The sequence below is a fragment of the Corylus avellana genome, chromosome 4 (genome assembly GCF_965113065.1).
Source record: "Corylus avellana chromosome 4, dhCorAvel1.hap1.2, whole genome shotgun sequence".
NCBI lineage: Eukaryota > Viridiplantae > Streptophyta > Magnoliopsida > Fagales > Betulaceae > Corylus > Corylus avellana.
The window spans coordinates 3412104-3430164 of NC_142493.1; the positions used below are offsets into that span (position 1 = coordinate 3412104).

Genomic DNA, 18061 nt, shown 5'->3' on the forward strand with positions numbered 1-18061 from the left:
CACAAAAGATCAAATCGACAGGCAATTTAATAATCTAACTTACTACCACCCACTAGTCACTACAATGGCTTCATTCACCATTTGAAGCTTATCATCACTCGCTTCTCTAATCAAGACATACCCATACCCCTTTTTTAGTAGGTACCATCTTTATTAAATTTCATACCAGCTTGACATGAAAGAGTTTACTGACTACCACAATTGTCTTGACTTGTGAGTAATGGATTTGAATTCGTAACAATTTGCTGTCTGAATTACTATGAGTGAGCCTCTATGAGGCTCGCATGTCCCAATAAGTAGGTGAGCCATCCAAAATCCGCTCGAACATGTAGGTCTCATAAGGACTAACAAAATTGCTAAAAATCTTTATTTGTGAGTATCAGATCCTCGATGTGGAAGCACTTGACCTGTTTACAAATTACTACATATAAACTACGAAGAAGAACTACTGAACAAATTGATCAGGTAAAAAATCATAAGCAGTTGTTGGTGCCCCTCCAATATATTGCAAAAGAGGACCTAGATATTCGGCTTGATCAACCAAACAGTCAGCCGTTATTGAGGTATAAATAGGTTTCTCCCTCAAGAATTTTCAGTTTTTCAGCACCTAGCTTGATTCAATTAGTTTGAGAAACAGCCAAAATCTATAGACACATACATCCCATCGCAGGAGAAAGCATGCTTAAAAGTCATAAAGGTTCAGCCAATTGAATTGTTTATTTGGTGGGTAAGAAGCACTGAAGCAGGCAGTTGAAGTACATGGGTAAGATTATGGTTTTGACTAATCAGGAAATGTTGTGTGATTGTCAACCTTGTATTTCTTTTGGTACTCCAAAGAGAACCATGTAAAGTTAGTCTGATTCGAGGACTGACAGAGAAAAGGCAAAAGATGAAAGTGGGGAATCCTAAGCTTGACAAGGGCAACAGTAAAGATGACATAAGCCATGTCCCCTGGAGCACCGAGCATCACTAGGTGGGGTCACTGAATTGAGATACGATAAAATAAATAATAACTCCCCAATCTCACTTCCCGTACATTCTGATATATCTTTCCACTTCTTTCATCTCCCTCTTTGATCTAATTCTTTGAACAAACCTCTCTATTCATTCAATTTACTTCAAAACCCTCACCTGATAGTTGCAATTTGTGGAGACATGATCTTCCAGGGAGAAGAAGCAACTGAAGTTACAGCAGACAAACCGCAAGGCAAGCTAATAATCGGTGGCAGCAGCGACGATAACAACAAAGGAACTGAAGATGATAATCCAGGAGAGTGGTTGAACCTGAGCCTAGGCAGGAATTTGCTCTCAACAGCTGGAGACTCAGACCCACAACCAAAAACTGCTTCTAACAAGGTTTTTTCATGCAACTTCTGCATGAGAAAGTTCTATAGTTCACAAGCATTAGGGGGTCATCAGAATGCCCACAAGAGGGAAAGAGGTGCAGCCAGAAGATACCAGTCCAATAGGATGCTGGCAATGATGGGACTGCCCTTTAGCACTCCCTTCGCCCGATCGCTTGGCGTCCGGCCCCATTCGGTTGTTCAGAAGCCAAGCAGAGATGCAACTGCAGTTGTAGCAAGATTTAATGATGCCAATACAGGGTTTAGAATGGCATGGCCACAAGTCACGCTGGAGGATACAATGGATATGATTTGGCCAGGCAGCTTTCATCTGGATCGACACAGACCAGAGCCGCCATCAGAGCCACACAAGCTTGACTTAAATCTGCGGCTCTGACCCATCCATCCTCCTTCTGCCTCAGTTTGGAATTTATTCTACACTCTTTCTATTGGAACAGCTTTTGACTTCTTCATCCATCAAGGACAGAAACTAACCAAGGTAGGATCCAGCGTTTTAAGATTCAATAACCTGGATGGTGGTTCTGCCTAATGAAACTAGAAGAGACACCAAAAATTTCTTACCACTATGCATGTTGTACTACAACCAAATCAGAAACATAACCCCACTTTTCAGTTATTCGTCTTTGTTGATGCCTAAAATAATTCCTGGTGCAGTCCACGTGTTACTGAGTTTTTTACAGGGTCTTATCCTAATTATCATTTTCTAGTTCAGTTCCATTTTGGTTTATCTATGGTTCAACCAGTATTATGGTGAAAATGATTGAACTGTAAAGAAACAGGTACTTAGGTTGAGCAGATTTACCAACTCTACAAATCAACAAATTTTGTCAAAATCATGCATTTCTGAAGTGAGAAAAAAATCCAAATAATTAGCAGGTCAGCTTTCCAGATGACCGCTGTTCGAACATGATCAATCAAGATTCGTGCCTGACCAATCCTGGCCGTTCGTTTTCCAGTGCACGTCCTTAACTGAAACGTGGCAGATCCTCCGTGTTTGAACGTGCCTATCCCCCGTTCAAACGCCACACCTTTGCACAGAATTTCTAACATTTCTGACTTAATATCTTCGCCCCTTTTTTTATCGAATGCCTATGAGCTTCCCCATGCTCAACTAAATTTTTATTTAACTTGACATTTTATTTATCAAATTTTATGTTTCTTTGGTATTTATTTACCCCTCAGTGTTACATATTTGGTCTAGAAAAAAGATAATGCTTGGAAAATTTTCCAAATTAGCAGTGTTGGGGAATATAGTCTAGCAATTTGTGTTTCATCGTTGATGCAAAGCATATACAAGAGGATTTTTACAAACACTTGATCGTCCGAAGAAGAACACTAAAAGAAAGCCTAGACAGCCATAAGTTTGATTATGTGATCAATCTTGATTGATTTTAGTTGATGTTTCATGTCTTGAACTTAGGAGTATTTTCTTATGTAAAATCTTCTACTTTTTATTAATAAGTCATGCAACTTCTAACTAGTAATGTGACCACTATAGGATAGATTTAAAACTGTTGGATTAGATTTGAATAGTAGTTGTGATCACGTCTTAGCTAGGACAACTTATTGTCATATGATATGAGTAATGTTATTTAGTAGGTTATACGACTACTATACAACTTGATGATGTGGCAGTAAAAATCAGTCATTGGATTAGCACTTGTAAAAAAAATATTACACATTATTTTCCACTGCCATGTCATCCTAATTATATGACAATTATATTGCAATCTACTAAACAACATTACTTGTCTTATTCAAGAGTTTTCTAAAGTTGAAACACTAGTTTTTTTCCAGAGAATAGAATGAATTTTCAGCCAACGTTTGTGGCTTCTCTCCCTTTTGCTCAGGGATTGAGTTTGGTTGTTCTTGCTAATTTGATAGCTTGAACTAGCTCTATGATTTTCCTTCTTAAACTCTCTTTTCTCTTATTAATATTTCGAATTGCATCAGTTGGTACTAGAGCAAGTTTTGTTATGAAGGAATTCAGTGGGGATTTGAGATATTTTCTCTAAGGATTTGCAAGATGCCACATAGGAGAACCAAAGGCTAATTTTCATTGTCATGTTAACCCAGTTGTATGGCAATTATATAGTAATCTAATAAATAGCATTACTTCCTGTCTTATTTAAGAGTTTTATAAAGTTGTAACACCAGTTTTTTACAAAGAAATGAATGAATATTCAGCCAACGTTTGTGGCTTCTCTCCCTTTCGCTTAGGGATTGAGTTTGGGTGTTCTTGCTAATTTGATAGCTTGAATTAGCTCTCTGATTTTCCTTCTTAAACTCTTTTTTTTTTTTCTCTCATTAATATTCTGAATTGCGTCAATTGGTGTCAGAACAAGTTTTGATCTGAACGAATTCAGTGGGGATTTGGGGTATTTTCTCTGAAGATTTGCAAGATCCCACCTAGGAGAAGGAATCAGCCTCATAGACCAGCTCCTCCACCAAATCAAAACGCTGCATTTGATCAACAACTAGTGGTCGGTATGATTAAAGATTTAAGAAGGCAGTTGAAGCTTTGGCCCAACGCGTTGCACAAAGAGAGAATCCTTCTCGAGATGGCAACGAATTTGAGGGCGATGAAAATCAACATGATGAGGAATTTGAGGAATCCTCTACATCTGAAACCTCCAAGGAGATATATTCCAATTGATGATAGTCATTGGGATGGTGGATTTAAGGTGGAGATTCCTGAGCTCAACAATGATATGAATGGTAGAGGGTTTATTGATTGCTTGTCCACTGGTGAAAGAGTGTTTGATATGAAGGATGTACCAATCTATGATAGCGATTTCGGCGATGAAGTGGAGGTAAGTTTGTCATATAGTCAAGAAACTCATAAAGAGTTTTTTGAAGTTGTAACGACAGTTTTTTTCAGGAGAATTGAATCATCCAACAATTGTGGCTTTTCTCTCCCTTTCAGTTAGGGATTGAGTGGATGTTCTTGCTAATTTGATAGCTTGAAGCTCTCTGATTTACATTCTTAAACTCTCTTTTTCTCTCATTTATATTCAGAATTGCATCAATCGTCCTGGTTTGTACATGAACCAAATAACTTTGTCATGTGTAAGTTGAACAATAGATAATCATAATCAACTCAAATTGCATTGCTTTTGCTTTCTGCTGCCCAATTTGACATTGAAGTTATGGTATAAAACATCAAAGTAGAAAGTCACAAGCTAAAATTTGTGTACATGCATGAAGATAACTTAAAGGTCAAACATGAGAGAATGAACCACAAGAATACGCATGTGAATTTGGATGTTCAAATTCTCTACAACCGAAACATAGAAAAAATTGAGTCCTTTTGTATGAAGACAGTTATCACCTTACAAATTACCAGGAACTTTAAGCTTTTGGGTCTTATGCATGACGATGGGAAGTCTCTCGCTGATGATGCTCGGATCACTATAGGCAGCAGAATCAGAAGGGTATCCTTTCTGCACCATATTTGACCAATCAATGCATTCAGAAAAGAAAGTACTTTTAAATCCTGACAATACAGATGTAAAACTACACTGTTTCTTAATAGTTAAAAAAGGTGCCAACCCAAAGAGAACAAATAAAACAAGAAAACAGATTGAGAATGCAGACTACTATGAGTGACTGATGGTACTAAATCTTTACCAAGTAGAAACTGTCTAAAAACTTGAAAATGTAATGCAGTTTCAATCATGTCAGTGTCCTGGCTTATTACTAAAAGTTTAAGCTTCTAACATTAGAGTAAGAAAGAGTCAAAAGTTTATAAATATCCATGAATTTCTAGTGATACCAGACTCCGGTTTATGGAAATTTGGCCGTCTACTACAGTACTGGTTGCCTAGCATTCTCTTCTTCTCGCCATAGCACTCTCTTCTTCGGAACTTGTTGATGTTCAATCGTGCACTCTTAGAAAAATAGCTACGGCGCTATGTGCATGAGAGAGAGGCTTTGTAGAGAATTGTGGTGGACTCTGAATTTGGCAGTTCTTGGGGTGGGTGGTGTTCTAATGAGCCTCTTAGAGCGTTTGGAGTGGGGTTATGGAAGAATATTAAGAGGGTTTGGAAAAGGTTTTCAAGTCATACTAGATTTGAGAAGGGAGATGGCTCCAAGGTTAGATTTTGGCATGATTTGTGGTGCCAGGATATAACCCTAAAAGAAGCCTTTCTAGTTTTATATGGTATTGCCGGCTCACTTGGAGATTGCTGGTGGCACCAATTAATGGAACGTATGCTTTGCTAAAGCGGTTCATTATTAGGAGGTGGATGCCTTGGTCTCGTTATTCAGGGTGTTGTATTCAATTAGAGTGAGACGGGAAGGTGAAGACGAGCTTTGGTGGGCCCCCTCCAAAAGAGGGTTATTCGATGTTAGATCATTCTACAGTGCTTTGGATTGTAATGATGGCTTTCTTTTCCCTTGGAAGAGTGTGTAGCAGACTAAGGTTCCTTTGAAGGGGCGGGCCTTGGGAAAGATCCTTATCATGGATAATCTTAGAAAACAACATGTCATTGCAGTAGATAGGTGTACTATGTGAAGAAGGAATGGGGAGCCCATGGACCATCTTCTTCTCCACTTAGAGTGCTATTGTGTAGAAAATGGTGCCTTCATGCCTTTTGTGGTGTTAAAGGAGAGAAATAAATAATATAAATTTTGAGGGTCATGAGAGGACTTTGGAAGAGCATAAGTCTTTGTTCTTCAATACTTAGTATCTTTGGACAGTTGCACTTGTTTCTCCTTTGATTCTTAGTTATCAATATTTCCTTAATTCTTTTTTCTCCTTCTAGCTACATGTTTTCTCTAGCATACTTTCTATGTACATGAGGGCGCCTTATGCTCTTAACGATATCTTAATTACTTATAAAATAAAAGGTTCTTTCCCCAAAAAATCTCAGCATGCTCTTGAGCTCCCTTTTTTCTTTTTCTTTTTTTTTTTTTCAATATCTTAAGCTAAAGAATCCAGAAAGATTGGCTAGGCAAAAGAATTAGAGGATAGCAGTTATATCCCTAAAAGATACACAACCATTCCTACTTGTTCAATAGAACCCACACCCAACATATTAGTACCATTCCAAAATCAGCTGAAATAATTATTTTTTAATAAATAATCAAGATGTCATTAAAAGAGTAAGGCGCTCCCACGTACACAAGGAGTATACAAGAAAATGCTGAAAAGAAAATGCAGTTCATACTCCAAAAGAGACACATAGGAGATATGTGTGTGCTGGCACAGTGTTTTCTTGGGGTAGAGGAGACAAGGAGTCTTTCAACCTTAAAAGGTTATTATGCTTCAAAATTTAATATTATCTAAAGCAACCAAATTATCCCCCATAACACCCAGAAAGTGACAGAAGCAGTTTGTTGACTCTCCATATACAGATTAAATAAGAATATCTGTGAAAGATTGGCAAATATATTAAACAACAACATCAAACTAACACATTGCACATATGCACAGCATTTCTAAAAAGTAAAGACTAAAAATAACAAGATTATAATCCTAGGTTCAGAGAACATTATAATTTTGCACGCATGCATGCATGCAAGTGCAAGTGCGCACACAAAAGAGGCAAACTTACAGCAGATAAAGCTTCAAATGTAGCTTCTCTCCAGCAACTTTCTCGAAGAATGACAGGATTTGCATTAACTCCAAAGATGCAATGCATACGAGTGTCCCTTAGTCTCATAAGCACGCCATCAACTCTAAGCTACAAGAAGAACGGATTCAGTGACTAAACAAAAAGAGAAGGTAAGTAATGGCCTTTGGGCCTAATGGCACTTTTCACCTAGTATGGGGTGGTGGATGAGGCTGTGGGTCCAATTCTTGCTTTGCTCATGAGTTAATTAATAAGCAAAATAAAATGAAGCCTGTAAGTATTTTCAGAGTTTACTAGAACAGAGTACGCCCTTTGTAAGCGTATTGCCGCTTGAACATCAGAAATACTGGTGTGGAGCAAAAACATTTATACATGCTTAGAAAAATGCATTCACATGTGCTTAGAAAAAATTAATCAAATAAATTCTCCTTTGCATTATATAATTTCATGCAGAGATATCATGAACCAATAAAGTTGACTCACCCAGAATCGCAGAAGAAGAAACCAACAACTTGGCATGACTCTCTAGCAAAATAAAAATAAATAACATGGTTAGTCCTTAACCATCTCAATGTTGTGCAGGTAGCAGTTTGACATCATATTAAAAGATTGAATAGTTACCACTTTTACAGTTAAGAGTGACACTCCATTATCAGCCAACTCATCTTCATACAAGACTACCTGTTCCATTACAGGATTACTTTGGTCATGGCATGGAAACATATTCTGGGAAGAGAACATACCTGCATCTAGGTATCAAGATGCGCACCTCATCATAGAAGAGAATAGGCTCTTTTGATGCCAGTGAAACAACATCAATTTGCTCCTCACAGTCCTCCCAATGGAGACTACATGCCTCCTGAGAGATTTCTCCTCTTCCACGCTGACCCTATGAAACAGTAACAACCACAATATATCATTATTATTATAAAAAGAATAGTCCATGAGTATTAGGGTTGCGCCTCTCTGTGCTTTGAAAGAATATACATTACTTATCAAAAAAAAAAGGTCAAAGCCATAATGATAATCCTACAAAATTCAGAAGCCAGCTAGAATTATCCCTTTCTGTTTCCAGAAAAATGTTAGTCTTACATTCTGAAATTGGGAAAGACTATAAGAAAAGAATGCACTGAAAGGGAAAGGGAAAGGGAACTCATTAAATTATGCAACACATACACAAATTCGAATCTACGAGAGGAGCCCAGACAATGCATAATAATGCAAAATCTTAATTTTGGAAAACGTTGCACACAGTTATAGAGAAGGAGGGAGCACATACCTCCTCTGTATCTATCTCAATTGTTTCACTCCCACAATATGGTGTTGTGAATGTATAGTCATAGTCCAATATCACCTCCTGGGAGGGTTTGCTGCAAATTCACAAGAAGAATATAAGACCCAAAAGCAATCTCTCTGCACATGCTGTTATATTGACAAATAACGATTTGATTGACACACACACACACACACCAAAAAAAAAAAAAAAAAACGGCCACACACACTCAAATTATACTTCACATAACCAGCACTCTTTCGATACTTATACTGCAAATCAACGGTGAGCCAACTCGAGGAAATTCAGACATATCTTTATGAGTAAGAGAACATTTACATTTCTATCCTGTGGGAGAGAATATGTTATATCAATAGAAGTGAAATACAATTTCATCCTCTACTTCGATCGAATTGGGTGTTGGTAACATGCATAAGTTCGGTCTTTTATTTACAGGATATGGGAGCTAGTGCTAATTTTTTTTTTTTTTTTTGATAAGTAATTATTTAATTATTTTATAACATGTTAATTAGCTAGTGCTAATTAGCAGGATTAGGAAACGACACTAGGATAGAAATTTGAGTTGATGCCCTAGATAGGTATATTAAGGTAAACTTTAATGTGATTGTAAGATTGAAGCTTAGTGCTCTGACATATGTTACAATGTGACAAAAAATTCTAAATTTTTCGCTGCTCTAACTTTGTGCATGTGAATTCCACTTAGTAGGTTTTCCCTTTCTAATAGGATCAGGGGCCGAGGCATAACAAGGTAGTATCACCCTAAAAGCTATGCGTGATGTAGTTATATCCAATTTGTCCACAATACCTTCTGAATTTCCATTTCGCTGCGGCGGGGACTTCAACCGGCGGCAGCGCCTCCTGCTTCCATCCAGTCAGAGCATCGAAGGCATTGAAGTGGATTTTGATGCCACTGTTCAGATGTTTAAGAACCAAACAACTCTCCCCAAAAACCATCTCTGGCAGGTGAGAAGTCTGAAGCTTCTCTTCCCACCTGCAAGCACCAACACAGAGATCGTAACACCAAATTAAAATACAAAATTGGAAAACCCTTAAATTCATGTGCAATATCTACGAAATAGAAATTTGTGACTTTTTAGACAAAACTTTTACTGACAAGAGGAAGTTGGAGGAGGTGAGGATGGAGCGCTTGCGAGACTCGATCTCCCACCCATGGATGCGCAGGCCTTGCCGGCCGTCGGGCAGGGGCTCGGCCCCGGCGGCTTTGAGCTCCTTCTCATCCGCTTCCACTTCCATTTCTTCACTGGTTCCTCCGGTTTCGTGTTCGGTCGGACGGCTTTTGTTTTGTGATTCTCGTTCTGTGCTAGCTATGACGCGAACGGTGAGCGTGGGAGAGACCGGGTCAAATCTGGAATGGGCCGTTGGACTTGGAGCTGACCGTGGGCTTGAAATAAATGGGAAGAAAATTATTTTGAGAAAACTTTAGTTTAGTTCCAACCTTCGAACCTTCGACGCGACCTGACAATTTCCTTAAACTTTTAAATATCTCACTTTAGATTTTTGAACTTTCAATTAGTTTCAATGTAGACCCTTCCGTCAGATTTTAAACGTTATATGACGTTTATACCCCTAACTTTTGTATAAAATTCCAACTTTACCCTTTATTTCAAAACTTTTTTTATTTTAAAAAAAATAAAAAAAAAGGAAAATCAGAGACATTTTAATCTTTTTTCGTATTTTTAACAACTAAAATTGATGGAGGAATTCACATTGAGAACAATTAAAAGTTCAGAGATCCATGTTAAGAGATTTGAAAGTTTGAGAAGTTTGTCAAATCGCGTGAAAATTCAAGAAGCTAAACTGAAGTTTCCCCAAAATTTTTTTAATAGAAAGATATTACAGCAATGAAAATATTGAGAAAGAAAAAAAAAAAAAGGTGCATTTTTATTTTTAGGAAAGAATTACGTTCGTTATTGAAAATTACATAAGTTTTCACTTCGGTCTATGAAGTTTAGAAATTTACAATCAAATTCTTGGACAATTTTAAGGTATATGAGAAATGTTTCATAGTTATCTACATGACATAGCCACGTAGACAACAAATTATAAAATTTAAAATTTAAAATTCTATCATTAGTAAATACAACCAAAAAAAAAAAAGCTATTTTAAAAAATCTATGTTAGTATGATGTGTTCTTAAGTGAGGTATGCGTGCAAATATTAAGTGAAGCATAAAATTAAATATGATACATAATCAATTTTTGTGTTTAGTTTTCAAAAGCTTTATCAAAAAACATTCACAAATTTTTAACACATAATAGAATGTTATTTAATAGACACTAACCTTTGTTTGATGATACTTTTTCTTTTCTTTTCTCTTTTCAAAACAAAAATATTAACAAACAATTCAAAACACAAAACACTCTCAAAACTACTTTTATCTTTATATCACATCAAAACACTTTTTCAAACAAAAAAAATAAAAACACCACCTAAAAAGTATTAACAGACAGACGGGACAATACCTTTGTCACCCAAGGATCATATATTCTACAAGCAATTATGTATGTCCCATTCTCATAGAATGTTTGAAAATTTAGGAATGTGTGATGGGATGGAAAGAGACGGGTGAAGTATTATTTTCCCAATCCTTGGTTATAATAAAAAATTACAAATGAATCACAAAAAGGAACCTTTGATTTTGTGGATGATATGGAATGAGCTCTTATCTTCATAAACAAGCAAAGGAGCTGCCCATTGAAGCTCACATATTAGTCAATAATGGCTATACACATGCAAGCTGCAGAGCACAAAGTTTGCGGCCACTTCAACACATCACATGCCAACTTCAAATCGATCGGCTCTCAACCAGCAAGTGAGTTATTGCAGCCTCCAATTTAGCAAAAATGGCAGCATCGGAGGAGAGAAGTAAATTGTAATCTGTTAGAAGAAACTCATGACAAGGCTAGTTCAGACTTCAAAGTAGACTTCATTCACAATGCCATGGATGCCTATCCATTGATGGCCTCAAAATAACATGCAGGAATTTCTGAGGGAGGAGTCAATTTTGATATACACATATACTGTCATCAGAAGCAGGCAAAAAAAGAAGATAAAAAGTGTTATCAGAAAAGATCAGATTAATATTTGTAAGAAAGCAACAATCTCATGTACTAAACTCTAAAATGAATATGTGGAGAGTATATATAATATTGGTGCTAAATCACCACAAGCCAATTGGAAATTGTGAATTTAATCATTTAATTAATATTTTAACACTCCTCCCGTGTGGTTTAATATTTTAACAATTCCTCTCACGTGTCACTTAATATTCTAACACTCATTCTCATGTGTGTATTCAAACTCTTCTCCAACAAGTGATGTCTAACACGTGAAATATTTAACAGAAATTATATGAATTGTAAAGTAAGAGTTCAAACTCATGACCTTTATCTTTGATACCATATTAAATTATCAGTTGTCTCAAAAGATTAAGCTAATAGAAAACAATAAGCTTAAACTAATAGGAAACAATAAATTTAATCATTTAATTAATATTCTAACAATTGGCATAAATCCAAAGAAACACACCCCATGGCCAACCAGTTCACCAGTTCACTTCAGCTATTTACAGGAACCCCAATCCCCAAGGAAGCTACATTCAAGGGATTACTGAATTCAAATAGTCTGTAGAAGATGCACATGAAAAGAGAATAAAACAAGAATACCTTGGACTTCCTGTATTTCTCTCTCACTGCATGCAAAGAGCTTCCCTTTCTATTTAATTGCAAGTCATGAATGGCAAGGACACATTCCTTCAAGTCAGATGGTCTATAACCAGAATAGCATTGAAGCGCTAAGCTCTGCATAATGTGCAAAAGAATTCATGGTTCATTTCCAATAAAAGAAAAAACACTCTCCAGATTATTCTAGAGTTTCAAACAATATTCAGTAAGCTATAGAATACAAATTTTATCCTCAATTAGAAAACGTAATCTATGCATTCTTCTCTTCCTAGCATGCTAAAATTGGCAATTTCTTGGGATTGGGAATAATCTGATCAACTGGAAGAATTTCTTGAAAGATCTACTCCATTATTTGATTAGTCATTTTACTTTCTATAGTGCAAAGTTACGCTTTCTTACCCAAGGATGCATCTCAGGGTCGATTGTGAATCTTGAAAGAAAAACAGCCGATGCAGCAAGCACTGATGGTAAGAACGACACACATCTATAATCTAACAAACTTAGCTCCGCAAGATAACAGCCCAATAGTTCAAGTTGCAAATTTAATGACTGAAAAGCACAAACATTACAGAATTGGTTACTAAAATTGAAGAAAGAAATGACAAAAGAACAAATACCAGTACTGGTGAAGTCGCCAGCCTACTTTGCCATTCTCTTCAGCTACTCTCGTGAAGATTCTGAAATCCAATAAGAAATGTGATGTTTATCATATTAGCATTTAGATATTAATTACATATGTGGAAGAAAAAAGGGGTACCAAAAACAAATACAATTTAAGCAATTAACATTGATGCCATAACAAACAACATTGTAACCCAAAACAAAAAGAAGGCAGACTAATAACATTTTGCAGCATTCTTGCCTGAGAAAAGTCTTTGTTGTAGGTGTACCCATCTCAAAGTTCAAGAATTCAAGCACATCTCTCTCCATGTCCACCACCTGTGAAATGACCGCCAAAACTATATGCTATAAAGCTTGTTAAGGGAAATGAAGAAAGTGTTCAATTTGGTAAACAAGCAAAAGTAGGAAATAAAAATAAAAATTGAGATTGTTGAGAGGATTCCCCCCCCCCCCCCCCCCCCCCCCCTTATAAGAAGAAAACTGAAACAGAGAAGGGAGAAAATAGAGGGAAAGACAGGCAATAAAAATGTAAAAAGGGCAAAGCAGAGCAAAGAAAGAAATAGATAGAAACCTCTTCCATGGTGTATGTATTATCTGTCACATAGCAAAAGTCTTCAATGTGTGGAGGACTGATCTCTTCGTACTTTCTGTATCATCAAAGCATAAAGCAATGAACATTTCAAGAATGAAAACCCATGAAAACTATTAGCAGAAAATATAGAACAAAATAGGTTCATGTCTTTACGACGCAATAAGCATGCATGAAACACCAAGCAGCTGTATCTTCTTCCTGCTGACAGCACGGTAAGAGAGGAATCTGTCAAGATATGATACAGTGAGATAAAGGGTGTCTGGGACAATCTTGTATTCCTCCGCAACCTCTACCAACCAATCTAATAGAATTTCTCGCATATATGGAGCAACATCGTTTTGAACCGACTCCATATAACCAGGCAATGGCCTTCTGTTCACCTCCATCTGAATTACCAGCCAACATCATTAGGCAAGTTTGATACGATTGCCCCAACATCATCAGAAGCATACAAGCATGTTACGAATGACAAGTGCCGGAAGATAAAAGGAATTAAAATTTAAGACTAGATTTCTTTGTTATGTGATGGAGAAAGCAAAATTGAAAATCCTACCCAAAACTGAAACCGGTTCAACCCAATAGTTGCTTCATAGCTGCAACAGATATAACAAAAATTGAAAAGAATATGTCCTTGTAATTGGTGACTAGCAAAAAAATCAGAAAACCAGCTCGAACACCACCCCTTCTCCCACAGTCTGATACCAACCCCGCCGGTGCAACCCCCACAAGTGAACAATGTTTTTAGGAAACATTTTTAATGCGAACCAAAAGAGGGAAATGTTTTCAGGGAAATATTTCAAGGTGACAATCAAACACCAAAAAATAGTGGTTTTCTAAAAAATGTTTTCTACTTTAGGTGAAAACAAATAGAGCCTCATATTAGCTACATTCAGAATAAGTTCAACACAAATAACTAATAAGGGCTTTGATCATATTTCGACTTGTAATCAATGCATAAATGCAAATATAAAATAAATAGGTACTCTTAAAAAGTGCATGTTCGAGCATCATTCACCGACTCCTTATCAATTTCGATTCCCTTCGAGAGGAAAAATCCAGGCAGACCCAGGTGAGCATTCAAGAAAGCACAAACAAACTCTAACCATTGAATCAAACAGAACCTGGAAGATCCCACTCCACATTTCTGATCCCAATGGACAATTGAAAGTTTGTTTCCACAAACATAGCATGGATTTGATGGAATACAATTGCGAAGAGAAGATATGATGTTAGAATCCTATGTTCATTTTCAAGAAACAAAATCCCAAACACTAAGTGAAAAAAAAAAAAAAATTAATCAAATAAAAATGGGAAAGCTGTACCTCCTGGGCCCTAAGATGCTTGTATATAGAATTCGAGTAACTGCAGTTCGGGGGCTGAACCATGGAGCTCACCGCAATCTCTGCCGCCCGGGGCTCCTGATCCTCCTCCTCCTCCTCCTCCTCCTCCTTCCATTTCAATGTGCATTTGGGTTTGTTGGGACCTAAATCCGAATCCCGGAACGACCCGAGATTCAGCGAGTTGGTGAGATCACCCAGCACGACTCGCTTCTTCGCCGTGGGGAATTGTTGAGAGTGCGCCGCCGAAGCCCGCCTCTTGGACGAGCGCGTGTCCTGCACTGGGTTTTCGTGCGCGCTCATAAGGAATTACGGCGTTTCCTATATCCTCAGATATCTTCTATTATGGTTCAGAACAAGAAGAAGATGAGTCGTGATACGCCCTGCTCTCTTGTTTTGAGTGAGATAGGCGGCCCAGGCGGGAGGGAAGATGAGTCTTAATGCCGCCATTTTCACCATTTCAAAAATCATTTTAACCGCGCGCTTGGATTACAGTTTCCCGGATATCAGAGGAATCCTAGAAAATGGTTGAAAATTTTTCTTTTTAGCTATCATTTTACAATTTTACTGGCTCTTAACATATTTCCTATATTTTATTTTATTTTAGTAAAAAACTAGGGGCTGCACTTCTTATAATCTCTTACAAATTAGGCGCGGTCCACGTCACATTTTCACGTAAGATAAAATCAAATTTAATTATTTAGTTATCAGCGTGATAAATGTTATATGGACTTATAAATTGATGTAATCGTTTACGTGATATTATCATGTAAACTACAATCAAATTTAAGTATTTAATGATTAACGTGATAAATACATGGCAATTCATTAAAAATTTGTAATAAAAGTTATATAATACACCAGCAGCACTCTATATTTTAATGATAAAATATTGACCATTGGATTTTAAATTAATTATAAAAATTCATTGCACCACGGTTTGCTTTTGCTTTGCATTGCATAATTGCATGTAAAAAAATAATTAAAAAAAAAAATTTAAAAATTTAAATAATATTTTATTAATTATTTTATAGTAGGACACGTAGCACTTTGTAGAACATTGGATGAGATTGAACTGCCAAGATTGAGAATATGAGTCTCATGTTCTCCCTCTAAAATGAGGGGATCCGGATCCTCATTTTATATATTTTAATTTTACAATCAAATTTAATAATTCTCGTTTGGTTGCATTTATATGATCATACAAGAAGAGTTAGACTAATTGACAAATTTGTTATGGCTTTTTGTTTTAAATGCAATTTTTTTGGTTTGATTGTGACTATTTGTAAAATTTGTATAAAAAATGAGGAACTATTTTATTACACAAAAAACAAAAATGAACTTAAAATCTATATATAAAAGTGATGAACAAAAACCGAAAATAAATACATTTTACTTGGTTATAGAAGAAAAATGAAAGAAAAACACGGTTCATATATTAAATTTTCTTCCGTCATTTTTGTTTGATTTTTAAATTATTATGTATCATACAGTCTTATGCACTTGAAGTGAGAAAAATATTTTGGAAAGAATGAATAATTCTTATGGATGCTAGGATTAAATTAAACATGAGAGTCTCATATTCTTGAGAATCCTATCAGATTCCTAATCATTCTTTATATGGAAATAATCTCATTCTTGAAAAATCATATTCTCATACATCACATTTCTAGAAATGTAGACGTTAGAAGAATGTTAGATTAGGGCTGGCAATTTTGACACGACCCGTGAACCCGACACGAACACGACATGAAAAAATAGGTATTGGGTTTGGCCTTATCGGGTTCGGGTCTTAATCGGGTCTACCCGTTTAAGACCCGGTTAATTTGGTTATTGTTCGGATCTGGTAGGTACCTATTAAACCCGGTTATTGTTCGGGTCTGGCAGGTACCCGTTAGACCCAGTTACTGTCCGGGTCTGACGGGTACCCACCAGACCCAATTAAAAAAAAAAAAGAAGTCAAAAAAATGAGCATATTTGTAGTGTTTCATAATTCATATCTTTGATTACATGGAATGGATCATGTATCCTTCAAGACTTCAAGTGGAAAAATATTTTGTAATGAATTATGAATTTAATGTTGATGTAGTTTTGAGTTTTGTTTCTTTTTTTATTATTATTATTTTGTTTTTGTTAGCTTTTTTTTTATTATATTTTTCTTTATTGCTATGATGGAAATGTTGACACATTTTACCCCTCAATCTCATTCATATTTTGATAATTTTGAAATAGAAATTTTAGTTTTGTCCCTACTTAGACTTTATGCTTTATGAGGTATCGATGAGGGCCAAGCGTCTTACTAGTAACCAAGCGTCCAAGCCAACCCCTCGAGTAGATCCGACTTAATAAATTTTGAGGCCTAAGACAACAAATTTAGGTAGGGCCTTTTTTATATTTAAATATTTAATTAAATAATTTTAATTTAAAAACATTCTTCTTGCTTTTTGCCCTTAATTTTTTTTTTTTTTAAATGATTTGCAAAATTCATCTCTGTTATGAGATATTTAATTTCAACAGATTACAGATATCATATTTTGTATTGAAATATACATAATTCTTTTGTAGTGGAATGTAATTTGAGCAAAATTAAATTTCTTTATACTAAAAATTATTTTAATAAATGAACTTAGTCAATATGCTTACTTGTTTTAAGTTTAGGTGAAATCATGAGTTTAGTAATTTCTTTTAGAGACAATTACGGTCACTTTCCTTTTTTTTTTTTTTGTTCTTATCCTTTATTAAAGCCTTTAATATCTTAGAACTCAATTTTTTGCATTGATAGTGTATTGATGTATTATTATTACAATTTTGAATTTTTTTTTTTTTTTTTTTTTTTTAATTTATAGTTTAGAGTTTTAACTAGGTCGGGTCGGGTCTACCCGATTTGACCCCGGTTATTTTAAACGGGTAAAACGGGTCGTGTCGGGTTACCCGACTATTTTCGTATCATAATCGTATCAAACCCGATTACCCGTTTAACTAAACGGGTCGTGTCTATGTATAGGCTAATCATATAATGGGTACCCACGGATCGTAATTAGGTCGTGTCAGGTATCCATTTTGCCACCCCTAATTAGATTTTGTGAGCCAAATGCCACACAAAGGAAAGCACCATGATAAACCCCACCATATCCAAGGTAGAGTACTATGACTTTATTTGTTTTAACATAAAATGTTTTCCATTAGTATATATTTTCAACAAAATTATTTTATTAGAAAAAATAATTTTTGTGAAAATGCTTTTTAGCGTTTGACTCCTACAGAAAATGAGTGACAGCAAAAAACGACCATCAGTCTTCAGCAAAGGTCCAATGAAGGTCCGGCAAAGGTCCAACGAACTCCAATTTGTGAAAGAGAAGCTCAAACTTAAAAAATAGTTTACTATTTATAAAAAATAAAAAAATAAACAAAAACTATTTTTTGGAAATTAAAAAAGCTTTCTAAAAATTGTTTCTGATTTGACTATTATTTTTCATCGCACCAAGAAATATTTTCTAAAAGTCCCCAAGGTTTGATATCTCATATCATGATGATTGTGAATTGATGCAGCACATATCAGGCATTAGAGTAGGA

The 18061-nt window shown here is 35.8% G+C and overlaps 3 protein-coding genes across 5 annotated transcripts; 1 reads left to right on the forward strand and 2 right to left on the reverse strand.

The window, feature by feature from the left end:
* Window positions 1-1022: 1022 nt before the first annotated feature.
* On the forward strand, window positions 1023-4403 carry LOC132177371 (zinc finger protein 7). 2 transcript variants are annotated; one of them, XR_009439749.2, is made up of 2 exons: window positions 1023-1842; window positions 3704-4403. XR_009439749.2 is itself a non-coding variant. In XM_059589655.2 (1 exon), the coding sequence occupies exon 1, from the start codon at window positions 1156-1158 to the stop codon at window positions 1738-1740; it is 585 nt and encodes a 194-aa protein (XP_059445638.2). In that variant the 5' UTR covers window positions 1023-1155; the 3' UTR covers window positions 1741-2073. The 2 variants fall into 2 exon arrangements, 1 of the variants encoding a protein (XP_059445638.2); XM_059589655.2 differs by lacking the exon at window positions 3704-4403 and having other exon boundaries at window positions 1023-2073.
* Window positions 4404-4450: 47 nt separating this feature from the next.
* Window positions 4451-9605, reverse strand: LOC132177370 (TIP41-like family protein). Of its 2 annotated transcripts, none has more exons than XM_059589654.2 (8): window positions 9349-9605; window positions 9040-9225; window positions 8220-8310; window positions 7710-7823; window positions 7562-7621; window positions 7424-7465; window positions 6923-7051; window positions 4451-4807 (listed from the first exon to the last, which is right to left on the reverse strand). In XM_059589654.2, the coding sequence occupies exons 1-8, from the start codon at window positions 9486-9488 to the stop codon at window positions 4697-4699; spliced, it is 873 nt and encodes a 290-aa protein (XP_059445637.2). In that variant the 5' UTR covers window positions 9489-9605; the 3' UTR covers window positions 4451-4696. The 2 variants fall into 2 exon arrangements, with proteins under 2 accessions (XP_059445637.2, XP_088371418.1); XM_088515292.1 differs by having other exon boundaries at window positions 7710-7829.
* A 1161-nt stretch (window positions 9606-10766) lies between these two features.
* Window positions 10767-14881, reverse strand: LOC132177369 (cyclin-A3-4). Its single transcript, XM_059589653.2, has 8 exons — window positions 14474-14881; window positions 13305-13537; window positions 13131-13206; window positions 12801-12877; window positions 12582-12615; window positions 12338-12487; window positions 11921-12055; window positions 10767-11275 (listed from the first exon to the last, which is right to left on the reverse strand). The coding sequence occupies exons 1-8, from the start codon at window positions 14789-14791 to the stop codon at window positions 11204-11206; spliced, it is 1095 nt and encodes a 364-aa protein (XP_059445636.2). The 5' UTR covers window positions 14792-14881; the 3' UTR covers window positions 10767-11203.
* Between the last annotated feature and the right edge of the window lie 3180 nt (window positions 14882-18061).

What these genes read in the sequence shown, in the direction of transcription:
- LOC132177371 (XM_059589655.2), top strand. Translation starts at nt 1,156, where the DNA reads ATGATCTTCCAGGGAGAAGAAGCAACTGAAGTTACAGCAGACAAACCG.
- LOC132177369 (XM_059589653.2), bottom strand. Translation starts at nt 14,791, where the DNA reads ATGAGCGCGCACGAAAACCCAGTGCAGGACACGCGCTCGTCCAAGAGG. An exon ending in TCATGCATGCTTATTGCGTC is followed by an intron (nt 13,207 to 13,304) that starts GTAAAGACATGA and finishes TTGATGATACAG; the next exon opens with AAAGTACGAAGAGATCAGTC. An exon ending in ATACATACACCATGGAAGAG is followed by an intron (nt 12,878 to 13,130) that starts GTTTCTATCTAT and finishes GTCATTTCACAG; the next exon opens with GTGGTGGACATGGAGAGAGA.
- LOC132177370 (XM_088515292.1), bottom strand. Translation starts at nt 9,488, where the DNA reads ATGGAAGTGGAAGCGGATGAGAAGGAGCTCAAAGCCGCCGGGGCCGAG. An exon ending in TTGAGATAGATACAGAGGAG is followed by an intron (nt 7,830 to 8,219) that starts GTATGTGCTCCC and finishes ACTGTTTCATAG; the next exon opens with GGTCAGCGTGGAAGAGGAGA. An exon ending in CACTCTTAACTGTAAAAGTG is followed by an intron (nt 7,466 to 7,561) that starts GTAACTATTCAA and finishes TTATTTTGCTAG; the next exon opens with AGAGTCATGCCAAGTTGTTG.